Raw genomic sequence first — 24,923 nt, 5'->3', positions numbered from 1 at the left:
AGGAGCCAAGTCTCTGTGGTCGTCCCAACACGAAGCTGGCCGGGATCCCCTCAGTCCCAAACCCTGTGATTCAGCGAGGCTTGTCCGGACGACGGAGGAGTCCGTCCCGGCCGGTTGGCGTGGCTGTCACGGAGGACTGTGGGGCTGTGGCGCGGGGAAGAAGAAGTCACACTGACAGTTCAGCAGCCTTTATTACGTTCAGTCTACAGGGTCTCCTTGCCTAATGTGCGAAACTTTACTTTTTGAACTTTTTCCTCTTCAGAGCCTTCCATTCCCCTTCCTGTGTGGCCAGACTGTTAAAAAGGTGTTTCACTTTTCGCTTTCTTTCCGCATCCCTTCAAAGCAAAGGACAAAACCCCATTTTCTGGATTAGTTGTTTTGCAGGATGTCTTGCCCACGAGCCACTAACGAGCACGCGGGCGCCGGACCCATGGAGACGCGGGGAGTCAGGGGCCCAGGCCTCCTCCCCCCCCCCCCGCCCCGCCCCGCCCCGTCAGGCAGCCCCCCAGCTTCCTCACCGCTCCAGGGTCTCCGCCAGCTGCATCCGAGCCAGGAACTGGTTGTCCCTGCGGATCTCCCTGACGGCCCCTTTAAATTCACGCTTGTGTTTGTGGATCAGTCTTTTTCTTTCCTGCTCCTCCTTGCTGCTTCCCTGCTTCCGCCCAAACTCCAGGCTGAGAGTGGAGAGCCGCGGTCAAGCCCGCCCGCCTCGGGCAGTCTGCTCCCCTGTGGCTGTTCCCCCCGCCCCCCCTCCCCATCCCGAGCCCTCCTGCACCCCGGGGTGGACCCCTCAGAGCGGGGCCGGGGGGCCGCGGCTACGCACACTTTGACCAGCCGGGGGGTGAACAGCTTCAGCGGCACGGGCTTGCTCTTCTCACAGATCAGCGGCCGGTAGCGCCGCTCCTGCTTCCCCATGGCGGCCAGCGCGCTGCGGCACAGGTCCTGAAACGCAGGCAGGCGGTGGGGAGGCTGCAGCAGGCCCGCCGGCGTGTGGCCTCTGGGCCCCAGGCCCCGGGCAGGAAACGGGACAGAGACCCGGCCCCCCTGCTGCGCCCCTCTGGCTCCCGGCCTCCTCCGCTAAGTAAAGGGGTGCGGGCCCGGCCGTGAGGGAGCCCCCTTCATGCCGACAGGGGTGGGGGCCGGTGCACGGCGGGCCGGCTCCCGTCCTGGCTGGCAGGACTGCAGGGCCACCGAGACCCGTGCAAAAGGGTGTTTTGTTGGCACACGTAGGAGTGAGGACCGCCTGTGCTTTGGCGTCCGGCAGACACAGTGGAATCTCCTCCCCCAGAGAAACTGCTCACAATGGGCGTCAGTGATCTACCCGTTAAGGACACATACGGGACAGCCTTCACTTGTACCCTGAGTGGCGAGGAGTGCAGGGGCAGCCAACAGGGAGCCACACTATGGGGGCAAGACTGAGTTTCTACCCGACTTTGTGATCCGACCTTACAGAACCAGATGGTTAAGGTGCCTTCACCACGGCTGTGACTTCTGAGGAACCTTCTAGAAGCCGGCATACTGACGGTTCCTTTCCCCTCACATAGCTGTGTCCTGGAACTCAGGCCTCTGGCACCATGGGCACAGCACCCCTCACCCCCGGCCCACACAGTTGCTTCTGAGGCCAAAAGCCCCATCTCCACAGGAACTGCACGTGAGGCACGGCCAGCTTGGCTTGCCCCGGGTCCATTAGCACCATCGAGGCCCCTCGGTCAGACCAAATCCCGCAGGACCAGAGAGCCACTCCGTCCTTTAAAGGACAAGCCACAGCCACACCTACAGTAAGACACAGCTGTTGATGCCTTAGCCTCATCAATCTCTACGTGCTGAGGTGACTCCGTGTGGACCGCCCGGGCTCGGAGAGTGTCCAATAAGGGACGGCTGAGTTCCTGTCCTCACGGACACGGCCTGTCCCTGTGCTAGCAGGGGAGAGACATGACAATGTGTTGTGGAGGAGAGGCCAGGGAGGGGGTGAGCAGCATGGGCCACTCCCTCCCGGACGGCCTGGCTTCCTGAGGAAAGTGAGGGGACGAGCCGCCGGTCTTTAGGGACAGCGCTCCAGGCAGAGAAAAGGGCAAGTGTCAACTCTGCAGATGACGGGGTCCGAGCGGGTGAAGGGAGTGTGCCAGCTCGCCTGGCCTGACACACCACAGTCCCGCCTCCGCCTTCTGATGGCCCTGACGGCCCCTCGGACAGAAGCCTATGGCCGGCTGGGGACGACTCCAGAGGAGACAGGGTGGGGAGGCGGGGCACCCACGGGAAGGAGGGTCTGGAGGTTAACGAAGGCACGACCAAAAGACGTGCCACAGAACCGGCAGCTGTTGAAGACATCTGCTGAGAGAACCCGAGGGGGTCCTTCTTGGCTTCTGTCACCTTGTAAAGAACCATGGGACTGTTCTCAGAAAACCTGTGAGGCTCAGGGGATGCGGAGCCCAGAGGGCACGTGACCACAGGGCAGCTCTCAGACCAGGTTCTCAAGCCAGACGCCGTGCAGGCAGAGTGCCTTCTCCCTCGGCACCCCGCTACTGCGCCTTCCCGTTGGTGTCCCCGATTCCTAGAGTCACAGCCTCGTGACGAGAACGCCCCCTGACCTGCTCCCCACCCACCCGAGGCGGCCGGGAAGCCTTACCTGGAGCTCCTGGGGGTGACTGCAGGCGGCCAGGTGCTCCGTCAGCAGGGCCCGGAGGGGCCGCACGATGTCGTGGAAGGATGGCAGGGGGCCGTACGTGAGCACGCAGCGATTCACCAGAGCCAGACACACGGCCAGGCAGGACAGTCTGCAAGAGGGCGACACCCGGCGTCAGGGCCGGTGGCCAGACGGGAGCCGGCTCCTTCCCGTCGGTCACTGCCTCCGCCAACCACCCTGGCAGCACTCAACTCCGAGACCTGTCCCGGGCCGCGGGGCCACCGGAGCGGAGACCCTGCCCGCGCAGTGTCCGCAGCAGCCGACGGCTCACGGCATCGGGCCAGAAACACCGCGAAACACACCTTTCGTCCCCAAGTCTAAAGGACCGTTGTGGGAAATGCAGTAACAACTTTGGGAGAGTGGCTCTGTGTTAGGTTTTAAATTACTATTTGCAAAATCAAGCAGACAGATCTCCAAAATTTTAGGACAGGTTTTTTTTTTCTTTCATGGACTTGGACGGACACTTCTCCACAGAAGACATACAAATGGCCAATAAGCACATGAAAAGATGCTCAACGTCACTGGTCTTTAGGGAAATGCAAATCAAAACCACGAGTTGTCACTTGATTCCCATGAGAATGCCTATTATTAAAAAAAATGACAGTAATGAAATAATACATGTTGGTGAAGATGTGGAGAAACCGGAACCCTGTGCACTGTTGGTGCGGACGTAAACTATGGCACTGAGTGGCGGCTCACCAAAAAAATTAAACACAGAATTACCATATGACCCAGCAATTCTGCTTCTGAACATACACTGAAAAGAACGAAAAGTAGGGCCTCAAAGAGATACCTGTACACCCACATCCACGGCAACATTACTGACAATAGCTAAGACGCGGAGGAACCCAAGTGTCCGCTGACGGAGAAGCAAAACGTGGTTCATCCAGACAATGGCATATTATTCAGCCTTTAAAAAGTAAGGAAATTCTCGGGTGCCTGGGTGGCTCGGTCGAGCATCTGACTCTTGATTTTGGCTCAGGTCACAATCCCTGGGTCGTGGGATCAAGCCTCCATGTGGGGCTCTGTGCTGAGCGTGGAGTCTGCTTGCTATTCTCTTCCTCTGCCCCCTCTCCCCTGCTCATGCTCTCTCCAAAATAAAAATCAAAAAAAAAAAAAAGGGAAGGAAATTCTGATACCTGCACCTTGAGGACAGTATGCTCAGTGAAATAAGACAAAAACGAAGAGACAAATACTCTGTAATTCCACTTCAGTGAGGTCCCTAGAAGAGCCACATCCACAGAGACAGAAGGTAGATGGTGGGAGTCTGGGGCTGGGGAGGGAGTGTACAATAGGTATACAATTTCAGCCTTACAAATGAGAAGATTCCGGGGATGAATGTGTGGTGGCTGCACCGCAGTGCAAATCTATTTAATACCATTCAACTGTTCTCTTAAAAATGACTAAGACCTGGGGCACCTGCGTGGCTCAGCTGGTTGAATGTCTGATTTCGACTTAGGTCACGATCTCTGTGAGTTCAAGCCCTGCATCAGGCTCTGTGCTGACAGCTCAGGGCCTGGAGCCTGCTTTGGGTTCTGTGTGTCCCTCTCTCTCTGCCCCTCCCCCACTCATGCTCTGTCTCTCTCAAAAAATAAACTTTAAAAAAAATTAAAAAAAATGATTAGGATGGTAAACCTTCTGTTGTTTTACTACGACAAAGGAACACTTGAAAGAATCCACACTTCTGAAAATCAGAGAATAAATAAAGACTTCTGACAAAAACCCCTGGTCCTCCTCATACTCCTCCTCCTGTAGACGGAGTGTTTGTGACCTGCCCCTATTCACATGGTGAAACCTAATCCCCAATGTGACAGAATTTGGAGGTGATTAAGTCTTCCTATCCATGAACATGGGATGTATTTCCATTTATTTATAGTGATCTCTTATAGTTTCGGTAGTCTTTTCCCTCCTTGGTTAATTCCTATATTTTATTCTTTTTGACACTACTGTAAGTAAAATTTTCCACTTTTCTTTTCAATTGTTCACTGTGCATAGAAATGCAGCTGACATTTTTTGTTGACTTTGTATTCTGCTACTTCACTGATTTAACTTATTAGATCTAACAGCTTTTCTGTAGAGTCTTTAGAGGATATAAACATGTTAAGTTTATATCCTCTGCAGAGTGGACACCGGTGCGTCCTTTGAGTGCTTTCCTGGTCATGTCTGGCTCCAGGCCAGGCGCTGAGGCACGCCCTCCCAGGTGCCCCAGGCCACACACCTACCTCATGTGGTTGGCCTCCGTCTTAGTCTGGGCCTTCAGTCCATTTGCCCAGTGGAGGGAGAGGCCTCTCCTCTGCCATGTGGCTATGTCCTCTTCATCAGAAACCAAAAGCAACTCTGAATTCTTCCCAGATGCTCTGAAAGGGTGCACCAGAGTGTAACCTGAATTCCAGGTGGGACAAGGACAGAGACAGCCTCTGAGCATTACTGGGCTCAGAGGGCAGGCTCTACATGGTGAGGCCTGTAGAAAATTCACTTCTGACACACACACCCTATTTTTATCACGCACACGTGGGATTACAGCTTTCGTAGGGGTGCCTGAGGGAACAGACCAGGTCCCTGACCTCGCTGGGGAGATAGGCAGTAGACAACGCCCACACGACAGAAGTGAACAAGACTGAGTATCAGAAAGATAATGGTGGAGCAGAGCAGGGGGAGGGTGGGAGGCAGATGGTACAGTTACCCAGCCAGGTCAGAGAACGTCTGTCACAGAGGACAAATGCCAGTGACAAGGACTTAACCCAGTTACTGCCCTGAAGAGCAACTGAGGCAGCAAGCACGGCCTGCCAGGCCTGGTGGGCTCCAGGCACAGCAGGCAAAGGGGGAGGGGAAGGTGGGCTGACAGCGAGCCTGCCCCCCACCTCCCCCACCCCGGCGTCCAGTGAATCTCACTGCAGCCCTCACCTTGGGCTATGACCATCTTACAGCAGGTTCCTGGGGCACGACTGAGCCTCTCCAGGGCCCAAAAGCACACCTAGCACGCTGGAGCATGTGATGCAGGGTCAGTGGCCAGGGAGCAGAGCGGCGTGCAGGGAGGTTTTGCCGTGAGGTCACAAGGGGACAGCAGGACAGGCCCCATGTTTAGGGTACTGGACAGAGGAGCTGCTGGGCTCCCTCAGCCGCACCCCTGAAGGTCTGAAATCATCCCACCGCCCCCGCCCCAGCACTGGTGAGGTGCTCCGCACAACAGGCAGCATCAGATCTGCGCCTTATCCCTGAGACACGATCTACGATCGGGGCAGGAAAGCTGATCCTACGGACACAAAAGAGCAAGGGGCAGAGATCAAGTGACACCTCGACAACCCAAGAGGGAAGCAGGGTGTGTGGTCACATCCTGGGCGTGGCCAGAGGCAGACAGGGGAGTGGAGAGTAGGGGGCAGTCTAGAAGATCAACAAACACTACAACTCCCTCCTGTCATAATGTTGCTTTTGATGGCTACTCCTCCCAAAATCCCCACAGTAGAAACTAGAAACTACACAGAGGAGGGCTGAGCCGCTGGAAAGACGATGTGAGCCACGCAGAGTGAGTGAGAAGTTCTTGTTGCAAGAGAAAGTAATGAAAAGATAGATCTTAATGACATACTTATTTAACCCAAAATGTAAAAACATTATCTCAACACATAATCAATATAAAAAACCCTGATGTGTCTTATTTAACAGGAAGTCTTGGTCATTGTGCTTCATACCCAGCATGCCACTGTCCAGGCTCGTGCACATGGCTGCTGGCTGACACGGGGGACACAGACAATAGGGTCCCGACTCTCTCAGGGTGCAGTGTGTCCACACAATCATGCGCGCTCTCTCTCGAAAATAAACATTAACAAAAGCGGGGGAAGGAAAGGCTGCTCCTCTGGACAGCAGGGCTCCAGATGGTTTGGCCTAACATTCCCGCGTCCCACACCCTCTACAAGTAGTACGAGTTACTTTTAAAAGTCCTCAAAAAGAATGGTAACGTGTAATGAACTTGAGAAAGCTCCCTCAAACCAGCTCACCTTGGCTTTGCTTGTTTGGAGTTGCGATGTAGAGAATCCCGAGGAGAAAATTGATAAGCTCGGGTATGAACCTCTGAGACAGGGACACGTAATCCAGGAACAGGCAGCACACGAACAGGCCCTTCACCGCGTCTTGGAGGGACAGGACGGGACACTGGCACAGAGGCACAGGGCATAGTCAGCGGTCAGGAGTGATGTTCTGGAAGGCTGCACCAGGTATGCAACCTGGCTTCCCGGGTGAGACGTGTGGCCCCAGAGCCTCACCTGCACAGAGGAATGTGTGTGTGTGTGTGTGTGTGTGTGTGTGTGTGTGTGTGTGTGTGTGTGTCTCCCTTGCGTGCTGTATTCAGGGGAGAGGACCCTAGTGCTCTCCCTTCCCAAGAACAGTTACAATGGCAAGTACCACCGTTAGTGAACCAGCCATACGCCTGACCAAGGAGAACGAGACTATCTGGGCTTTTTAAAGCCAAAATGGGGACAAGACCCCACATCCGACTTGATGCCTTCACCATGAACTTGTCTTCTCTGGTGTCACATCCTCTGTAACCTCGTCCGGGGCCACTTCTAGCCTCAGAGATACTGACTGGTCGTCTCCACAGGCCCCGCTGGGTGACTTTCCCTCCCGTGGCCCCGAGGGTCACAAGCCTTGTGCCGCCACGGGCTCACCGAGCGGGGCCCGAGGACGTACCTTGGTGAGCAGCTGGCTCATGCACACGAGCGCAGGCGTCACGACGGGGTGCCAGAAGTCAGAGGTCGGAAACAGCACCCCAGCCAGTTTCAAATAAATGAGCTAAAAGACAAAGCGTTACCACACAGATTAAAGACACAGCAGAGTGAAGTTCAAACACGACCTTTACAGAGGGACTGGCGGCAAATCGGGCTCTGACCGTCCCGGTCAAGGGCAGCGGAGCGCCTGCGACGTCACACCCATGTCCCACCTTCGCCGCGTCCAGTAGCCAGGGCAGCACCTCCCTGCACGTGTTGGCTCACACCCATTCTGTCACACTCACCACACGCGCCACAGTCCACCAGAGCAGCCGCTAAGCACTGATGAACACGCCGACGGCCTGGCAGAAACGGGCAGAGGACGCGGGAGGACTGCTCACCGAAATAATTCCTCTCAAACACGTGAGATCGCCCTCGGCTAGACTCAGAGTGGGAGCCGTGGAGACTAAAGCTACGCTACAGACCACAGGCCACCGTTTCTCTCTCTCATGGGTGAAGGCAGGTGCTGAGGCTTGGGGACAGGGAGATGGGCGGGGCAGACAAGTGCCGGGCCGGGAAGAGGAGAAAAGAACGCACAGAGTCCCACTGCACCAGGCTCGGCCCAGGCCTGAAGAACCGGGGCGTGAGTGGTGGCTCTGGGACAAAAACGAAACAGACGAGGCCGCACACAGTGGATGGGGGCCCCGAAGACGGGGGGAGGAGGGCGACAATCACAGGCAGTTACTTTTCAGGGACTAACAGGGAAAGGTGCACCCACAGGCTACCCACCCTGGGAGGCACCGAAGAGGCTGGCTCACAGATTAAAGCGGAAAAGCGTCGAATCTGCAGACCCTTCATCTTGTTCAAAGGCACCAAGAAATCCCCCAGAACACCCAGAACTAGATCACTCTGAAAATGTCAGGTGCACCCCAGGAGACCCCACTCCTTCCTGCTCCTGGCAGGGGCTCGACGGTCAACCACAGACCTACCAGGAGGGCCTCCCACAGAGCCCTCGACCTCACTCTGACCTGGGACTCCAGGGGACACAAGGCACAGGGAGGCAGAGGTGGAGGACAGCCCACCTGGCCCCCAGCACCCCCGCCCCCCGCGACACCTCGCTCTGCCAGCAGCAGACCACGAGTGTCCGCTAAAGGAACGGTCGTGACGGGTGATGGCCCCAGCTCAGTGACTGCTGCACCCAGGCAGTGACACAGACACATTCCGCGTGTTAGGTCATGAATCCTCACATCAGATCTCTAGGGCAGACATTACTGTAACCGTCACCCCCGCTTCCAGACGAGGAGAAAGGCCAGGGCCACACAGCTCATCTAAGGAGCAGGGATGGGGCCCAGGCGCTGCCTATGGCCCCGCTGCACGGTCTCTGCACGGACACTCTGTGGGGAGACAGGCTGTGTCTCCTTGGCCACCAATCAGCAGGTAAACAGGGAGAGTCTGCTAAGGGCCGAGGCTCACAGAAGGAAGTCGCAGCAGCGGTGCATGGACACTGGCTCAGATCCTGCTCTGGAGAGGCTTTAAAACCAGGCACATAAATCCTGCATTTTTAAGTTTGTTAATCACTGTTACATTTCCACAGAAAAGCCTAGAACATGGGACAGACGGAACAAGTATTTCTTCAAAGTCACCGAGGCTGACAGTGCAGCCCGAGGCTCTTACGGGACCGTTAGAAACCTCGGAGCCACGCAGGTGCCTCAGTGAGCAGACACTGGGACCGAGCAGCTCCAGCACAAGGGCTCAGGGCCTTAGGAAAACATACGTGTTCTGTTCGCCCTAAAGTCTCTCTGCCACTAAGGCCACGCACAGCCCCATGTGCGTGGAATCAAGCCACAGTCTCCTCTTTTACGAAACACATTTTAGTTCGCTGTTAATGGATAAGCAATCCTTCCCACCTAGTTCCAGCCTGTTCTCCAGATCAGTCTGGAAGCTCTAACTACTACGCACGGTACTCAGTCAGCCCTCCCAGGGGCCAATGCCACTGGCCCCTGCTGGCTGAGACCACACCCCTGCTCACCACGTCCAGGCCTGGAAACGCCGCCCGGCCTCTGGCCTCAATCGCTCCTTCCATCTCGTGCATGGCATCTCGGAGGACAAATTGTATGCAGCTGCTTGCAGATTCAGGAAACATCTGGCAAAGATGATATAACTGCCTGTTAATCAGAAACACAGGTCAGGTGAAAATGACTCCAGGCAACAAAAACAGAAAAGGGGCCCCCAGACTTCACGTTCACCGTTTCCCTGTGATGCACTGGAAGCCCCTGGTTGAACCCACTCTTCCTCTTCCTGATCTGGCTGGCCTTCTTGGCGATCCAGGTGATTTTCCCAGTAGTGCTTGTTTTCTAACAATCTACACTTCCTTTTGCCATCCCTTAAAACACCCTGACGTTTTAGCAGCAATGGTAGCGAAAAGGTAATGCCAATAGCGGCACGTTCTACGTGCCATACTCAGAAGACCGTGCCAAGGTGCTGTCCACGGGAACCCTCTGTGAGCCCTGCCGTGCTGGCAGAAGGTGGCATGGGGGGTGGGCTGCACAGCGTGTGGCTGGCCCCAGAGAGGCACCCATAAGCGACTCGTGCTCACTTAATCCTCCCTCCCCCACACCTCCCTCCGATGACCTGCCCCAGGAGCCGCACTCCAGGGCCTGCTTTCACAGGAGTTCTGGTGCAGCGAGGGCTCCAGCCATCGCCGGGCAGGGTGGGAACAGGCAGACCAGAGGGACCAACCTCCCTGACGCTCACGGCACGAGCCTGTCAGGGTCCACTGAGGCGTGAACCTGGAGCGGGCGGGTTCCTGGACACCACGATGGAGTCTACCCCGTGTCCCAAACACCTTTCACCTGTCCAAGCAGAGCTTGAAATTGTACTGGTGAACGAAACAGAAAGCTAATCTTCAAACACCAGGAAAGAGTCTGAAGTGTTCAACTGTCTTAAAGTCCACCTGTTTGTAGGTAACATCGTATCGCTCTCCAGGGTGATAGGAGCAGTGTGCTAACGCCATGCAGAGGGGGCATCTTCACTGAGATCACCGTAGCTGGTGTGTGCTGTGGGGTCTATTTACAAGGGCAACCTTAGTAACTCCGAGGTGTATTTTTGTGGCTGTAAGTAGGATAAAAGGTGTTCAACTCAGTTCAACACCCTCTGTACTCACACAACCAATTTATCAATTACTCTGAGGTCTGGTGGGTCATCTGTAGCCAAATCTCCAATGTATTCCAAGAGGAAGTCGAACAGTTTCTGCAGGAACACAGATTGGGAACAGAGTTCAGTGCTGAGCCCCAGAATAAAGACCACAGGCACTCAAGCCGTGCAAGGCACTGCCACCTACACTCTGACTAAAGCGCGTGCGCACACACCTCAGGGCCACTGACGGGGGCACCTTGCGAAACGCAGGCCAAGATTCCTGTGGAACACTGGGCGGTGGGTTAACGGGACAGCTACGGGCTGAGGTGTGCACTCGTCCGTCATGGCGGACAACACCCAAGCCTGAAGATCAGCCAAGCACACACCCGGCACCGCGACCTGCTCCGTGAATGCGCGCACCCAGCGGGAAGAGGGGCACCTTCCCAGTTACTCATCTCCCTAAGTCCAGTTCTGCCACTTGACGGCCAGGTGAGCCCCTCCCTGAGCCTGATTTTCCTCGCCTGCAGGAGGGGGGCAACGGTGCCTCCTCCTGGGCCCGTGTGGTCAGCAGAGGTGGCCCTCGGCCTGCCCCGACCCCCCCTCCGCGGTCACCGCGTGGTGCTCACGGCCGCGAGGCGCTAAGGCGCACCGCGTGACAGTCAGCATTCTGACCCGGAGCGGGGCTGCCCTGCCACCCGCAACGCCCAACACGTACTTCTAATTTCGCTTTGTTTCCCACCGCGAGGCTGGGGTGGTTGCAGGTCTTAATTCTCTCCACCACTAAGAGCTGCTCTTCCATCGACTTCCCTGATAATAAGGATTTAAGTTCCTCGTAGGACTCAGGGGCTATCAAAAACACAAAACACGTGCCACGGTTACTATTCAAAATGAGACTCGTGTTTCTGATAACCCAGAGGTTAAGAACGGAAAGGAACATTAGCGATATACTTCACCAGAACACGATTTCACACGATTCTACAGACACATCTCGCCTCACACCACAGCTACCTCTGGTGCATCTAACACGTGCTCCAGAGCGTCCCGGGGCTGAGGTGAGATGGGACGGCTACGATCAGTGACAGGCACCCGAGCACAGCCCCAGTGAGACGACGACTCCACGGCCAGCACACGGGAGGTTCAAGTGGCACGGCACTGGTTCTAGTGTCCAGACCGGGCTCAGACTGACACGGGAGAAGCCATGTGAGCAGAGTGTCGTCACCACCCCCAGACTCCCACCAGTCGCAGGCCTCGCCCGCCAGTGTCTCCTCTGGAAGTGACCCTAAGTCACGGGACAACCTAGGGCTGCTCACCAGAACCAGATGATTCTTCTCTGCAAACCAGACAACAGGACACGCCATGTTTGCTATAAGATGCTATGTGGCCACTCAACTGCCCAGGTCTGAACGCTGGAAGCCTCCTCACAGGCGGCTCCCCAACTTCCCAGGCCCTGCCCTGGCTCTCCGGAGCGGCCACGATTCCACCACAAAAGGCTGGCCACGGAAAGAGCACAGAGAGCTTCTAAGGAAAGGCACGTGGCGTCCTCATTTTGCCGTGGGCCCACAAAACCACCTGCAGTCACACCACAAAGGCTGGCTAACACTCCGGCCAGACAGCGGGGAGAACGACACCACGAGCCAAGACTTCACAGGTAGGCAGGTGTCTGTGTGCCCAGAAGCGTGCCCTCGGCCCCCACTCCTCAGAGGGGCCCCAGCGAGGTAGACGTATCGCCAGGTCGTGGAGGTCATCCCAAGACATAAGAAAAGCCAGCGGTCTACCTGCAAAGGTATAGGGCAGCTCTGTTCTGGCAGCTTCTCGAGCTTTGTGGCCGTCGCTTTTCAGCCTTTTCCCTGGAGCCTGCGGGGTCTGTCTGTCCTCCTCGCTCTCCATGTCCGATTCCAGGTCCGAGTGCCCATCAGGGCCACTGCTCTCCTCTGAGTCCTCGCTCGGGCCTTCACCCTGTTCCTCGTCACTGCTGTCATCACCGGCTTCCCTGCTTTGCTCTTCCTCGGTGCTCACCTTTCCATCCTGGAGTAGAACAGACAGGGACACCGCAGGCTCACTTCCCCGGGGAGCGCACAGCTGGCACATCCTGTAACCACGTCAAAATGCCGCGCACGGAGCACCAACCCTGTGCTGCACTCGCCCTCGGGCACCGGGCCCCACCTCGGTGAGCTCCTGAGCCGCAGGGCCTGCCAACAGCCTCCTGAATCCTGGTCGCCAGGGCTCTGGGCAAGGGTTAGCTCCTGACACGGGGCGGCAAGGCGTGGAAGGCGCACCAGTGGCCATGGGCTCTGGTGGCTGCGTCTGCAGTGTCTCACCGCTGGCTTTGGGGCTGGGAGATGACCGGTCAGCAGGGACTTCGTAACATTTGGGCTGCACCTGGAGGTGGCAGGACCTCAACACCTGGGGGTGACCCCCGACCGTCCCCTCCTGCTCAATAGCCCGGCGTTCTGTGAGCACTCCGTTTCCTGCCTCGGATCCTTCTCTGCTGAAAAAACTGCGTCTGTATTCCCGCCCTGAAACCTGATTCGCTCTAAAGGGGAAAGGGTGTAGACTTTACAGGCTCTGTGAACTAAAACTACCGGTTTCAGAAACTCGATTATTTTACTCAACTCGCTCCACAGCCATGCTGAGCCCTCATAAACCAAAGTGGCCGATGTTAACAGGTGAACACACAGCAGGGGACTAGCGTGCCCCTTCTCCGGGCAGCCAGCCTGCTTCCCGGCGCAGGACCTGACCCGCCAGGGACACCCAGATACAGAGCGCATGAGTGTTCTCAGAGATTTACACTTTCCACCTGTGATAAACCCATTAAACAAGACACCGGAACCTGTGCTTTTGAATTCAAAGAGCAAGCCGACCAGCAAAGGCAAACACTCACTTTGTAAGAAAGCAAGTGCCTGTCGTCTTTGTCCAGGACAAAGCCGTCATTTAAGTCATCCGCTGACTGATGTTTTGGTTTTTTAGTGCCGCCATTCTCGTCCTTTCCGAGCATTCTCCGCAGCCTGGCAGCCTGAGCGGGAAAGAAAGCAAAGCCGTCTGTTGGGCTCACAGAGCTCGTTGGCAGGAGGCATGCCGTCCCTGCCCTCCTTCCCCCAGGCCCCGGTCCCTGCGGCAGCGGCTTTGAGCCTGCTGTCTTCTTTCTAATGTGCAGGCGCCAGGCGAGCAGGCATCAAGTGGGGGACCTCCTATCGCACGGGAATGAAAATAAATGCTGTGGCACAAGGATGTTCTAGTCACAAGGAAGGCAAGCCTGTGGTTCTAAGGTCTTGCTGGCTAAATTATGCAGACTTAATCCCCAGTGCACAGCCACCGAAGAGGGCAGGCACCCCGTGGTGTGGTCTGTGTGTCCAAGCCGCGAGCCCAACCACACCGCTATTTGGAAATACGCAGGTGACAGAGGAGGCTCGTGATGTGGCTGTACCGAAAGGGACAGACATACAATGGTGTGCCAACATTCGTATATTTTTTACAATGTTTACTTATTCAATTTTTAAAAAACGTTTTTTAGTTTTGAGAGAGCAGAGGCAGGGGAGAGGCAGAGAGAGGGGGACAGAGGATCTGAAGCGGGCTCTGCACTGACAGCAGCGAGCCTGGTGTGGGGCTTGAACTACGAACTGCAAGATCATGACCTGAGCTGAAGTCAGACACTCAATCAGCTGAGTCACCTAGGAGCCCCAGTGTTTGTTTATCTTTGAGAGCGAGTGAGCAGGGGAGGGGCAGAGAGAGAGAGAGAGACAGAAGATCCGAAGTGGGCTCTGAGCTGACAGCAGAGAGCCCAATGAGGGGCTCAAACTCATGAACCATGAGATCGTGACCTGAGCTGAAGTCAGATGCCTAACCGACTGAGCCACCCAGGGGCCCCAATTTTTGCTTTAATGTATGAAATTTTAAAAGGCCTCTTTAAGGCACAAAAAAAAAGTTGAGAAAGCAGTACACTTTACAGTTAGCAGTTGCTCTGAGGTACAGGCATTAGAGCAAACACTCACTGTTTATTTGGTGCATTTGAGTATTATCTGCATTTTTCTTGCTTCTATAATAAAAAAGATATTTATAGTAAAATAAACATAAACTTCAAATAGTCTAAGATTCCTTTGATGAAACAGTGCATCTGCGACCCTCCTCAGAGAAGGCAGAAGGAAGGCCTCCCGCGGGGACCACGTGGGCCGAGTGGCGCTGGGCCCCAGGCCACGGTCACAGTCACACCCATACCTCCAGCTTCTCAAGCCGCTCCTGCTCCTCCTTCGCCAGTTCCTCTTGTGTCTTCATCCGGTTAGAGGGCTGGGCCTTCATTTCAAAGCCAAGTTCACGGACCATCATGTCATATGCGTCAGGCTAGGGCAGAAAGAAGAAACTTCATTTTTAGGGTTTTTTAAAATGACCTGCACAGCCACTTCCTGCATGTCCAGTAATCCCTGGACACCATGGTGGATGAAGCCAAACCATATCTGAGTCTTTTCTTCTTGAAAGAAAGCTATTCTAATCAGTCTTGAGAACTTTAAAAAAAAATTTTTTTTAATGTATGTTTATTTTTGAGAGACATAGACTGTGAGTGGGGGAGGGACAGAGAGAGAGAGGGAGACACAGAATCCGAAGCAGGCTCCAGGCTCTGAGCTGTCAGCACAGAGCCCGACGCGGGGCTTGAACTCATGAACCATGAGATCGTGACCTGAGCTGAAGTCAGATGCTCAACCGACTGAGCCACCCAGGCGCCTCAGTCTTGAGGGCACTTTAAGTAAAGATACATAGGAATTTTCACTCCTGGGAAATTCTTCTAAAAACATACTGCTTTAATAGAACGTTGCTCATTAGGCATGAAGCCCGCAAAACGTGGGTTGGGTAAAGGCAGCAGCGATAGTGAGAGGGGCTCACAAAGGTGGGCACTGGCCACACATCAGTCATCCAGTGAGATCCTAGGTATTTCCCAGAAGCCAGTCACTCATGTGAACGCAGCTTTTCCAACAATTCGGACTAAAGAGAATGTGGTAGGAACCATACACTTTTTGGAGGGACAACTAAGTAACTGTATACGTCGACATACAAACGTGGAATAGGAAAATTCAAACACCATCTGAAGAAGGTCTCACCCTCGAGGACTTCTCGTACCAAGAAACCACCATTCTCTTTAGTTTAATTATTCAGGAGTAGATATGGAAGTCACTTTTTGTCTCTCTACACAGACACTACATGCATTAGGAAAGTTCCTGCCCACCGGAGGACGCAGGAACCAAGAGAAAAGGAAACAGTTGTTGATGTCAGGAACAGGCCAGAGGAGACGCCGGCCTCCACCTCTTCCCAGAGAAAGGTCAACCAACTCGACTCCCACCTTGGGCTTCTCCTTTTTGTCCTTGTTGTCAGACTTGGGTGTTTTGTGTGCAAGGAGGGTCTGGATCTCTTTCCAGTCCTGATCCAGCTTCTCTGTGAGCTCCAGGGCATCTTCTCGCTGTGCCTGCCTCTCCCTCTGGGGAAAGAGAAGGGACACGGTGTGTGCCACTACTGCTGGGCCACGACCGAGCAGCCCCACGTCAGTGTCCGGGCCACACTCGACGCAGAGTCAACACTTAATGCATGAGCAGAATAGACAGACCGTGAGAAATCAGTATTGTAAAAGGAAAGCTACAGAATCTCATCACACAGAACTAATTTCCTGCTGTAAACTGTTGATTAAGACGCTCTGAACAGTCTGCCGGTAGTAAAACAATGATAAAATAATGTCAAAATACAAAACCCAACCAGACAAAAAACACCCCTCCCCAAAACACAACGGACCATGAGAAGTATATGCATGGTGAAATAAAATACCCCTGTTCAAAATTAATGCTTCTATTAAGTACACAGAAAAATGTTAGCTACAGCCTAAAGATGCACAAGGAAAAAAGTCCCAAAGTGTTCTGCGAGCGTCTCTGGTGACGGAGGCCCCCACCGAGTGTGCTGGCGCACCTTCTCCTGTTTTGATTTTGCAATGAGCTCTTCAATCAGTTCTTTGCGTGACCGTGGTTTCTCCCCCTCCTCGCCTTGCTGCTGAGCAGTTTTCTTGTGAAGGAGGGCACCACCACCTCCAAAATGGGTGGCGGTCAGCTCGGCTGGCAACAAAGAACAGAAAACACGTCTGTGAAGCCCAGGCGCTGGCGCAGGACCCACTTCCTGCCCTGGTCCACCAGCGTTTACCCAAGTGTGGTCTTGAGAACCAATTCCGTATTCAAGAAAAAACGGTCACGCGCAGTAGCTGCACGAGACCACAGGCACAGTGGCACTTGAGAAACACCCGAGATCTCTCCAAGAAAACCCAGACACAGAATACCACTTGATCATGACCTGATGACTGGAAACCCCAAGGATCTACTTGCTGATTGCACTGCATAAAAGACCAGCAAATTCAATTAAACAAGCTGAGTGAGGAGTCTTAGGAGGGAGATCTTAGGATCGGGCTGCATCAGAACCTACATTCTTCACACCTTCTTGGGCAGGGACTCGGAGATTAAAAAGTCCTGAGGGCAGGAACCCGAGCCAGCAGTATAAGACACTGATGTTCAGCCGGCCCCCCTTACCAGGGCAGATGAGAGAGAAAGCACTGTGGGAATCCTCACCTTTGGAATGGAAAGAATCCTTAAAAAACCCAGTATCTCAGGTGAGAAGATGGAGGCTTATACATTAAGCCATACTCACTTCCAGTAACAGAAACAGAACGTCCAGGCTGCTTTCCCCAGCGGGGCCCGGGGTCCCACACTGCTGGCAGCCTCAGCCCTCTTGTTAATGCTGCCGCCACCTGCTTAGATCTCAACGAGCACCTGCCCCCCCCACAGCTGCACAGGTTAACGTGTGCAGGAAGGAAGCGCATCGTATGTAACACTGCCAGGCTCTTGAGGCTGCCGGTCGGTGACATCGTTTCCACGGCCCACTCACCAGGGCTGGGGCTCCATTTCCACCCGCTCTCAGCTGAGAAAACTAGAAGTCTCGCCCACCCAACCAGAGAGCATCTTTGGGGCATCATCCTCGGCCCCTCAATTACCACACAAGTGTCTGGGCCATCCCTTCCCAGCTACTCAAGGAAATGACCTGAGCAATTCAACCACCTTTGTCCCAAATCAAATCTTCTCATTCTATTGGGTCATTATCTGATTTCTCTCCCGTTGAGGCGCTCTTATCACCCTCCCTGCTCCTGGGCCCTTTAGTCCTGGGTCGCCCGGGCTCTCCATCACTGCTGGATGGGCTCCCCACCGAGGCAGGCTCACCAGTTCTCACTGCGCCTACCACCAGGGGCTCGGGACCCTTACCACTCCCTCCGGGAAAGGCTTTTTTCTAAGTGGTTTCCAGCAGCTCCAGGATGCCTCATCCGCTCTTTCCCTCCCACCCCTAAGGCTGCAGCTCCAGGCCTGAGGCCTCCCTCGAAGGTTTAACAGCATTTCAAACCGCCTGAAGCCAGTCCGGGTCACAGTCCAGCCCCTCCTAATGTCTGGCAGTCCCACCTTAACAGGTGCTCGGGCTGAAACCCTGGGAATCTCCCGATCCCTCTCCTCCTCCCACACCCGTTATCTAATTCATTCGGCAATCCTCCTGGCTCGGCCCCACAGACGAAGTGGTTCCGTGCTCCATGCCCTCTGATGGCTTTAGGTCCTCAGTAAAAGTCAAAATCTTTCTTGTGGCCTAGGTAGCTCTGGTCCACCCACCTGCTATCATCCCTCGCCCCAGGCATGTTCCCATCTGAGGTAAGGATCATCCTGGACACTCTTGCCCTTGAATCTTTATGTGATCACCACCTTCTTTCTCAGTGAGGCTAAAATCAAGACTACCTGACTGGCACATTCCAGCCTGGAACTTACTTTATTTTTACCCTACAACACTTTGGTTTCAATTATTCCACATAATTTAGTGACATCTTTTGTTTATCGTCTGGGTCTTCCCCGTAGTAAGTTGCAGGAAGCTTTTATTCACTGCTATTGGTTTTTTTTTTAATGTTTATTTATTTTTGAGAGAGACAGAGACAGAGCTTGAGTGGGGGAGGGGCAGAGAGAGACAGAGGGAGACACAGAATCCCAAACAGGTTCCAGGCTCCGAGCTGTCAGCACAGAGCCCGACGCGGCGCTCGAACCCACAGACCGCGAGATCATGACCCGAGCCAAAGTCGGACGCCCAACTGACTGAGCCACCCAGGCGCCCCTATTCACTGCTATTCTTATAGCACCAAGAACAGTGCCTGCTACATAAGCCAGTATTTATCAAATAAACAATTCCTCTGTTTCCTAGAAAATTTATCAGAAAACACTATTTAGTATTTTAGTAATTCAAGACTATTTACAATATTTTCTGAAAATAAAAGTATACAAACCATTAACTAATAAGGTGGTATTACATAAGAAATTCAGTCATGGGGCACCTGGGTGGCTCAGTCAGTTAAGTGTCTGACTCTTGATTTCAGCTCAGGACATGATCTCACAGTTGTGAAACTGAGCCCCAAGTCAGGCTCTGTGCTGACAGTGCAGAGTCGGTTTGGGATTCTCTCTCTCACCCTCCCCTGCACGCACGCACACGCGTACTCTCTCAAAATAAATAAACATTAAAAAAAAACCCAAAAAAACAACAAATTCAGTCTTGGAAAAAAAATCTTCCGTCAGTGTGCTTATATTAGGATTTAATTAGAAAGCTTTTTAGATACTTATGTATTCTGAAATCCAACTATAGTTTACAGTATGTTAAATGCTTGTTTTCATAATGTGATAGAGAATAACACTGTGGTTTCGGTTTAAGTCAAACCCAGAGGGATGTGAGGCGTAGCTCCACCTGGCTCTGCAGCCCCAGGCAAGTTCCCAATGCCCAGCCTCAACCTCAGCCTCTGCAGCTACACAAGGAAGTAACAGCCACCTGTCACCTCTCCTAATACACGAGACTATACCGTGTCATGCAGCTGGACAAAATAGAATGTGTTTCCAAATGATTCCTTTGTGAAGTTATAGTAAGTATACGTATTTTCAAATATAAGAGCCTTTCTTTTCTAAGTTACCTGGGTTTTGGTGAGCTTATAACCAAAATCAAAGGATGCCAGGAAATCTCTAATGAACAGTCAAGCCCCTAAGGCCCAACACCAGGAAGACATGGAAACCAGCGTCTCCTCTAGACACCCGAGCATCACAGCCTCTTGTGCCAATAAGGCCAAGGCCACTCGCCTTGTGAAGACCAGTTTGGAAACATGAAGGTGTCAAGCGCTTACCCTTACCACAGTGAGTTATGACCAGCTAAGTGACCGTGTTTAACACTTAAACACTCAAAAGGATCTCGAACAATGAGAAGACAAAGAGAAAGGCACAGAAGATGAAACTAGTCTTCTACAACCCCCCAGTCTCAGCACAGCTGTGGTCCCATCCCCAGTGCCGTGCAACAGAACCACGTGTGCCCTACGTCCTAAGCCTTCTGACCCCAGGAGCATCCAAATTTCAAAGGGCAATCACGGCTTTAATGCCTTAGCTTTCCACACACTGTAAAGACAAAAGCTTTAAGTCAGTTTTAGTTTCTGCATCTTTCTGAAGATGTTGGAAAATGGGACACTTTTTTTTTTTTTAGTTTGTTTATTTTCAGAAAGAGAGCACACATGCAAACATGCACACAAGCAGGGGAGGGGCAGAGAGACGGAGAGACAGATTCCCAAGCAGGCTCTGTGCTGTCAGCACAGGGCCCGAAGTGGGGCCCGATCCCACGAACTGTGAATCATGACCTGAGCCGAAATCAAGAGTCAGATGCTTAACCCACTGAGTCACCCAGCTGCCCCGAAGCTAAATTTTATCTGCTTTGGTACCACGATACCATCTATAAATAAGAAGCCCAGTATTGACTACTCCCCAAACTGCCATAATTGATTCCATGGTAATAAAGACTAAAAGAACCACGTAAAACCGTTAGTTCAAACATTCAGACCAAACTGACTAAACAGGGGTACCAAAGCAGTGTGGGTGAGGGCAGAGTCAGTGAGGTGGGTTCTACCCGTGGCTCTGAATCATGGGTCACACTAATCACCTTGTTTCTCTGAGCTACGGGTAAAAATGAGCTGTGGTGAAGTTCAAATAAGATAAGGGATACGGAAGCGCTTTCTCAGCCTGCAAAAGCCTTTGTCTACGTACATATACACCCTCCGGACATAGTGGAAAAATACACAAAAGACCCTGTCACGTGTACAATGCTTGAGAGGCTAGAGATGTGGCACTTGTGTCCCACATTTTCCTAGGTCTCCAAGGGCTGGAAGAAAGTAATGATGAGCAGACTGCCCCCACTCCCGGCCCTTACCAGACAGCGTTCCCCTCTCCTCAGCATCACTGTCACTATCGACAATGTCGTTATGTTTTTCGACGTCTGCCAAAGACTGGCCGTAATGAGTTAATTCTTCATCTTCGTTGAGGTTGTAGATGCTTTTCTTTTCATGTTGTCGCTGACAGAAGAAAAAAACAAATCAATTTCCTAAAAATTCCCCACCATTTAATAGCAAAAATCAGTTATTCTTCCACTATTTACATAATGTAACAATGCAGCCCAAGCAGTTTCCAGTTTATTCTGGGTCATGTGAGCAGTGATTCAGATATAAACAGAACCCCCGGAAGGTAACCAAATCAGTGGGCCAGCTCAGCCACCGGTAACTCATGCAGCTTTACCCACCAGGATGTTCCACAACCTACTCGCAATCCACCCGACCAAGCCGCAGGAGCAACTGAGTCAAGAACGCCAGGACACATCCTGCTGCACGTTCTAGTTAAGCTACTCTTCCACCCAAGCGGTATTTGCAAAAGGCTGCTTCCCCCTGGCCTACGCAGACAAGGTACAGGATTTGCACCTCGTGCGTGAGTGCCCACACAAGTATAGGTGAACAACGGGCACGGGGCAACTGCCTTCTCCCTGTGCTGGACTCTTGTTCAGTCTGCAACATAAGACCCTCCTCCAACTGTCTTGCATACCTGTTGTTCCAGGGCAAACCTCTTCATCATCTTTTCCTCTGGGCTCATGTTGCTACTGTATTCCCCAAAGCGCTTATCTGTGAATACATTGGACTTATCCCTTTCTTTGTACTCCTTTAGTAACGTCTGGGTACGCTGGAAAACAGATCACAGAAAAATCTCACACTGGTCCCGGTGCAATTCGGAGCTCTGATGGCTTGGCGATCCTGGTCCCTAAAGGGAAAACGTTCCTACAAGGGGACACGGGATGGTTCCGATGAAGCGTAAGACGACCCTGCCACCTGGCCATTTTGTACGCCTCAGACCACTGAAACCAACAGTCAAGATAAAGGGGCCGAGCTGCCAGCTGGAAAGACTGACCTCAGTTACCGAGGGAAGCTGGGTTGCCACCATACAATGGAGACGAAGAGAGGGCTGTCTGGGGCTCAGGGGATTCCCTAGTGCATGCGTGGGGACCTCCATGCCCAGTACTAAAGGTTAAAGAAAAAACAACAGCAACCAAAAGAAAGCAGAACGCTGGAGCACGCAGGGGTAGCTCCACCAGGTGGAGAAGCGGAGGAGCTAAGGTTCTGGTTGAGAGGAAGGGAGACATGAACAAGGACTTGGACGGGAAGCCCTGTATGTGAACCGTAACGCCATAACCGATCGCAGACACAAAGGCTGCAGTAAGGCGTGCCCGTTTTCTCTTTGGTACATACGTGCCTTTGCTGGTAAACAGTCAACCCCTGTGACCTCTCGGATTCCAGATCCATAAATCTGTCTGCTTGCTAAAGGCTATTTGCGACTCCAAACCAGTACGCGTGGCACTTTCGTGGTCATTCACGTGTGTGAGGCCCAGGAGGTGAGGTCAAGAGTGTGGACACTGAATTCCGCCAGCTCCCCCACCTCCCAGCTACGACTCTGGGAGGCACCTCACCTCTCTGTCCACCAGAGGCCTCACCTATAAAAGGGAAGTGATGGTAGTAATCACCTCAGGCTGTCGGTACGGGAGCCACAAGATGGCTCAGGACAGAGCCGGGCACAGTGTGTGTCACACTCAAGTCTAGCTTTGGGTCTCGGCTCCTCCGTTCCTGACCCGAAGAAAGGCCTGGAACCGTTCTCGTCTCAGGTTCCTCATGCATTAAATGGGGTAACGGTACTTCCCTCATAAGGCTGACCGCGAGGATTCAATATGAACTCCTTAGTACGACGCCTATTCTGGTGTGAGGGGTCACGGACACGTTCACTCTTGTTATTTCACAAGTTCTGTGAGAACTGAGGAAGGTGAGGCCTAGCCACGAGATGGCGCGTGCTGCCCACAGCGCTGCCACTGACGAGAGAGAGGGCACGTGGGCCAGGGCGTTTACTTCCGAGGGACTGTCACTGAGAAGACGCGGCCCCCCCCGGCCCCTGCCACCCTGTCTGCCCCACTCCCCCACATCGAGCTTTAACCGCCCTGGATGACCTGAGCTCCCCTGGGACAGCTCTGAGCCCTTCCACCCCATGCCGTGCCACCCTCTCCGCTACAGGGGACGATGCGCCTCGGTCCCCGCCTGTAACATTCTGCTCGCCCTTCCGAGCTCCAGTGTGACTCCCACTAGGAAGAAGTTTCTGATTTTCCTACTGTACCTCCTCCAGACTGTCAGCCCCCAAAGCATTCAGGTTCTACTTCTGAATCCTTCAAAGGCCTGTTTCTACTAAGTACCTGGGCCAAGCACTGGGGATCAGAGGAGGCACCAACGCCTCCCTCCAGGCCATTCACCCCAGGCCTTCAGCACAGAGCACGGAGGTACGGGGCCCCGGGTACGTGGAGGTGTGGCACCTGACAGGTGAATCTACCGGGGGCTACAGGCGTGAGCAACCTGCCCTGTTGGGGCCGTAGGGCTTGGGAAAGTATCAGAGGCGGTGACCTGCACCAGCCCCTGGGAGACTTGGCGGGGGGTAAGGTAGGATTTTTTGGACAAACTGCGTTGTAAGAGGCAAAGCAAGGACAACAGGTTGGGCCAGACTGTGAAGGAGTCTGAGAATGACAAGCTGAGAAGTTTAAGAATGATAGGTAGTGTTTAGAAAATGCTAGAATGCTTACTATGTGCCAGGTGTGCTATTTACTTAACCTTACAACCACTAGTGGAGAAAGACGGTTATTACCATCCCCACTTTAGAAATGAGAACACTGAGGCCTAGGGGGTGAAAATAAGCACAGCTCTCGCAGAGCCCACACCATCCCATCCCAGAGCCTGCGCTGGGGTGGATCCCGGGGCACTGATCAGAGTCCATCCTAAGTTTGTCGTGACCACTCCTTGGAGGAAGGATGCCGACTGATTCAGTTCAAAGCTGGACCGGATAGCACACTGTATGACAGGACACAGTCGGCCGCCCTAGAAGGCAGGGGGTCCAGTCTCAGTTGACCTTCATCTCCCAGCAGCTAGAACAGAGCTAAGGCTTCACAGACATTCAAACCAGCGCAAGCCCTGGCCCTTACCAGTTCTGAGACCTTGGGAAACATATACGCCCTTTCTGTGCCTTAACTTTCCCACCTACCTTTTCAGTAAAATACTAGTGTATATTCCTTACAGTAACAACAAATATTCTAAACAAACCAAAGAACGCGTCTCAGAGGCTGCATATAGAGAATTCCATCTGCACTGACTTCGAGAGGTGCAGATTATTCTGGAACCCTAAGTACAGGAAAGAAGGAAGCATTTCAGTTTCCTCTCAAGGGACAAGGTGCTGCGCTTGGAAAGACAGAAACACGTGCTCTCCAAACGTCTGTGAAGCATCCCCATCCCGTGTATGCCTACCCGGGGAGGAAGAGCATCCACAATCCCCGAACCAATAGCTCAGAGTCCCCGAGAGAGAAGGCTGTAGGAGGTGTGCTCAGGGGTCACGGGGCACAGAAGCGATGACCCACGCCCGAGAGCGACGAACACGCGTGTGCTGCACCTCGACGAAGCGGCAGCAGCTTTCCAGGGCAACGTCACCGCCGCGCGTGCAAGGGCAGCAGGCGTGAAGGCTCCCATGACACACCACAGAACGCCCAGCCGTGCCGGCATGAGTCTGATGTCTTGAAAGAAGCGCCTCTGGCTCTCCTAGCGGCCCCAGGGCGCCAGCGCCCTCCGGGACCTCCGTTTCACAGCTCTGGGGACCGCGGCGGCCCCGGCACGTCCCCACGTCCCGGAGGCGCGACCCCCGCCACTCACCTTCTGGACGGCCCGCGCGCGCGACACCCCGGGCAGCCCCACGGCGTGGCGCGCCTTCCTGCCCAGGACCGGGAACTTCTGCCGGTTGACCTTCACTTCGAACGGGTTAGGGTTGGGTCTCGCGCGGCCTCCCGCCGGGGCCCCCAGACCCTTCCTGCGCGCCGCCACACCCCCAGCCTTCCCCATGGCTCGCATCAGCCACCGCGAAGGCCGGCTCGGCCGGCCGCACGGATCACTCCGTCCGGAAACGCGTGCGGGGACCTGAGAGCCGCCCCGCCCTCGTCCCGCGAGAACT

At 53.9% G+C, this 24,923-nt stretch overlaps 1 protein-coding gene across 1 annotated transcript; it reads right to left on the bottom strand.

Moving 5' to 3' along the window:
- Positions 1 to 172: 172 nt before the first annotated feature.
- NOP14 (NOP14 nucleolar protein) lies at positions 173 to 24,923 on the bottom strand. The gene is made up of 18 exons (XM_045474731.1): positions 24,629 to 24,923; positions 21,450 to 21,584; positions 20,788 to 20,929; positions 16,456 to 16,598; positions 15,842 to 15,976; positions 14,728 to 14,850; positions 13,397 to 13,528; positions 12,291 to 12,540; positions 11,231 to 11,361; positions 10,544 to 10,629; positions 9,410 to 9,545; positions 7,364 to 7,465; positions 6,676 to 6,829; positions 4,906 to 5,065; positions 2,627 to 2,774; positions 824 to 942; positions 519 to 674; positions 173 to 335 (listed from the first exon to the last, which is right to left on the bottom strand). The coding sequence occupies exons 1-18, from the start codon at positions 24,821 to 24,823 to the stop codon at positions 236 to 238; spliced, it is 2,547 nt and encodes an 848-aa protein (XP_045330687.1). The 5' UTR covers positions 24,824 to 24,923; the 3' UTR covers positions 173 to 235.

Source organism: Leopardus geoffroyi, chromosome B1 (genome assembly GCF_018350155.1).
Source record: "Leopardus geoffroyi isolate Oge1 chromosome B1, O.geoffroyi_Oge1_pat1.0, whole genome shotgun sequence".
Classification (NCBI taxonomy): domain Eukaryota; kingdom Metazoa; phylum Chordata; class Mammalia; order Carnivora; family Felidae; genus Leopardus; species Leopardus geoffroyi.
This window is presented reverse-complemented; position numbering and strand designations above follow the sequence as displayed.

Bases quoted from the DNA above. Each gene is read 5' to 3' on its own strand.
- NOP14 (XM_045474731.1), bottom strand. From the start codon at position 24,823: ATGCGAGCCATGGGGAAGGCTGGGGGTGTGGCGGCGCGCAGGAAGGGT. The intron at 15,977-16,455 runs GTGCGCCAGCAC...CTCTTTCCCCAG, and splicing joins CAAAATCAAAACAGGAGAAG to AGGGAGAGGCAGGCACAGCG. The intron at 9,546-10,543 runs GTGAGTACAGAG...TCTGATTAACAG, and splicing joins GTAATTGATAAATTGGTTGT to GCAGTTATATCATCTTTGCC.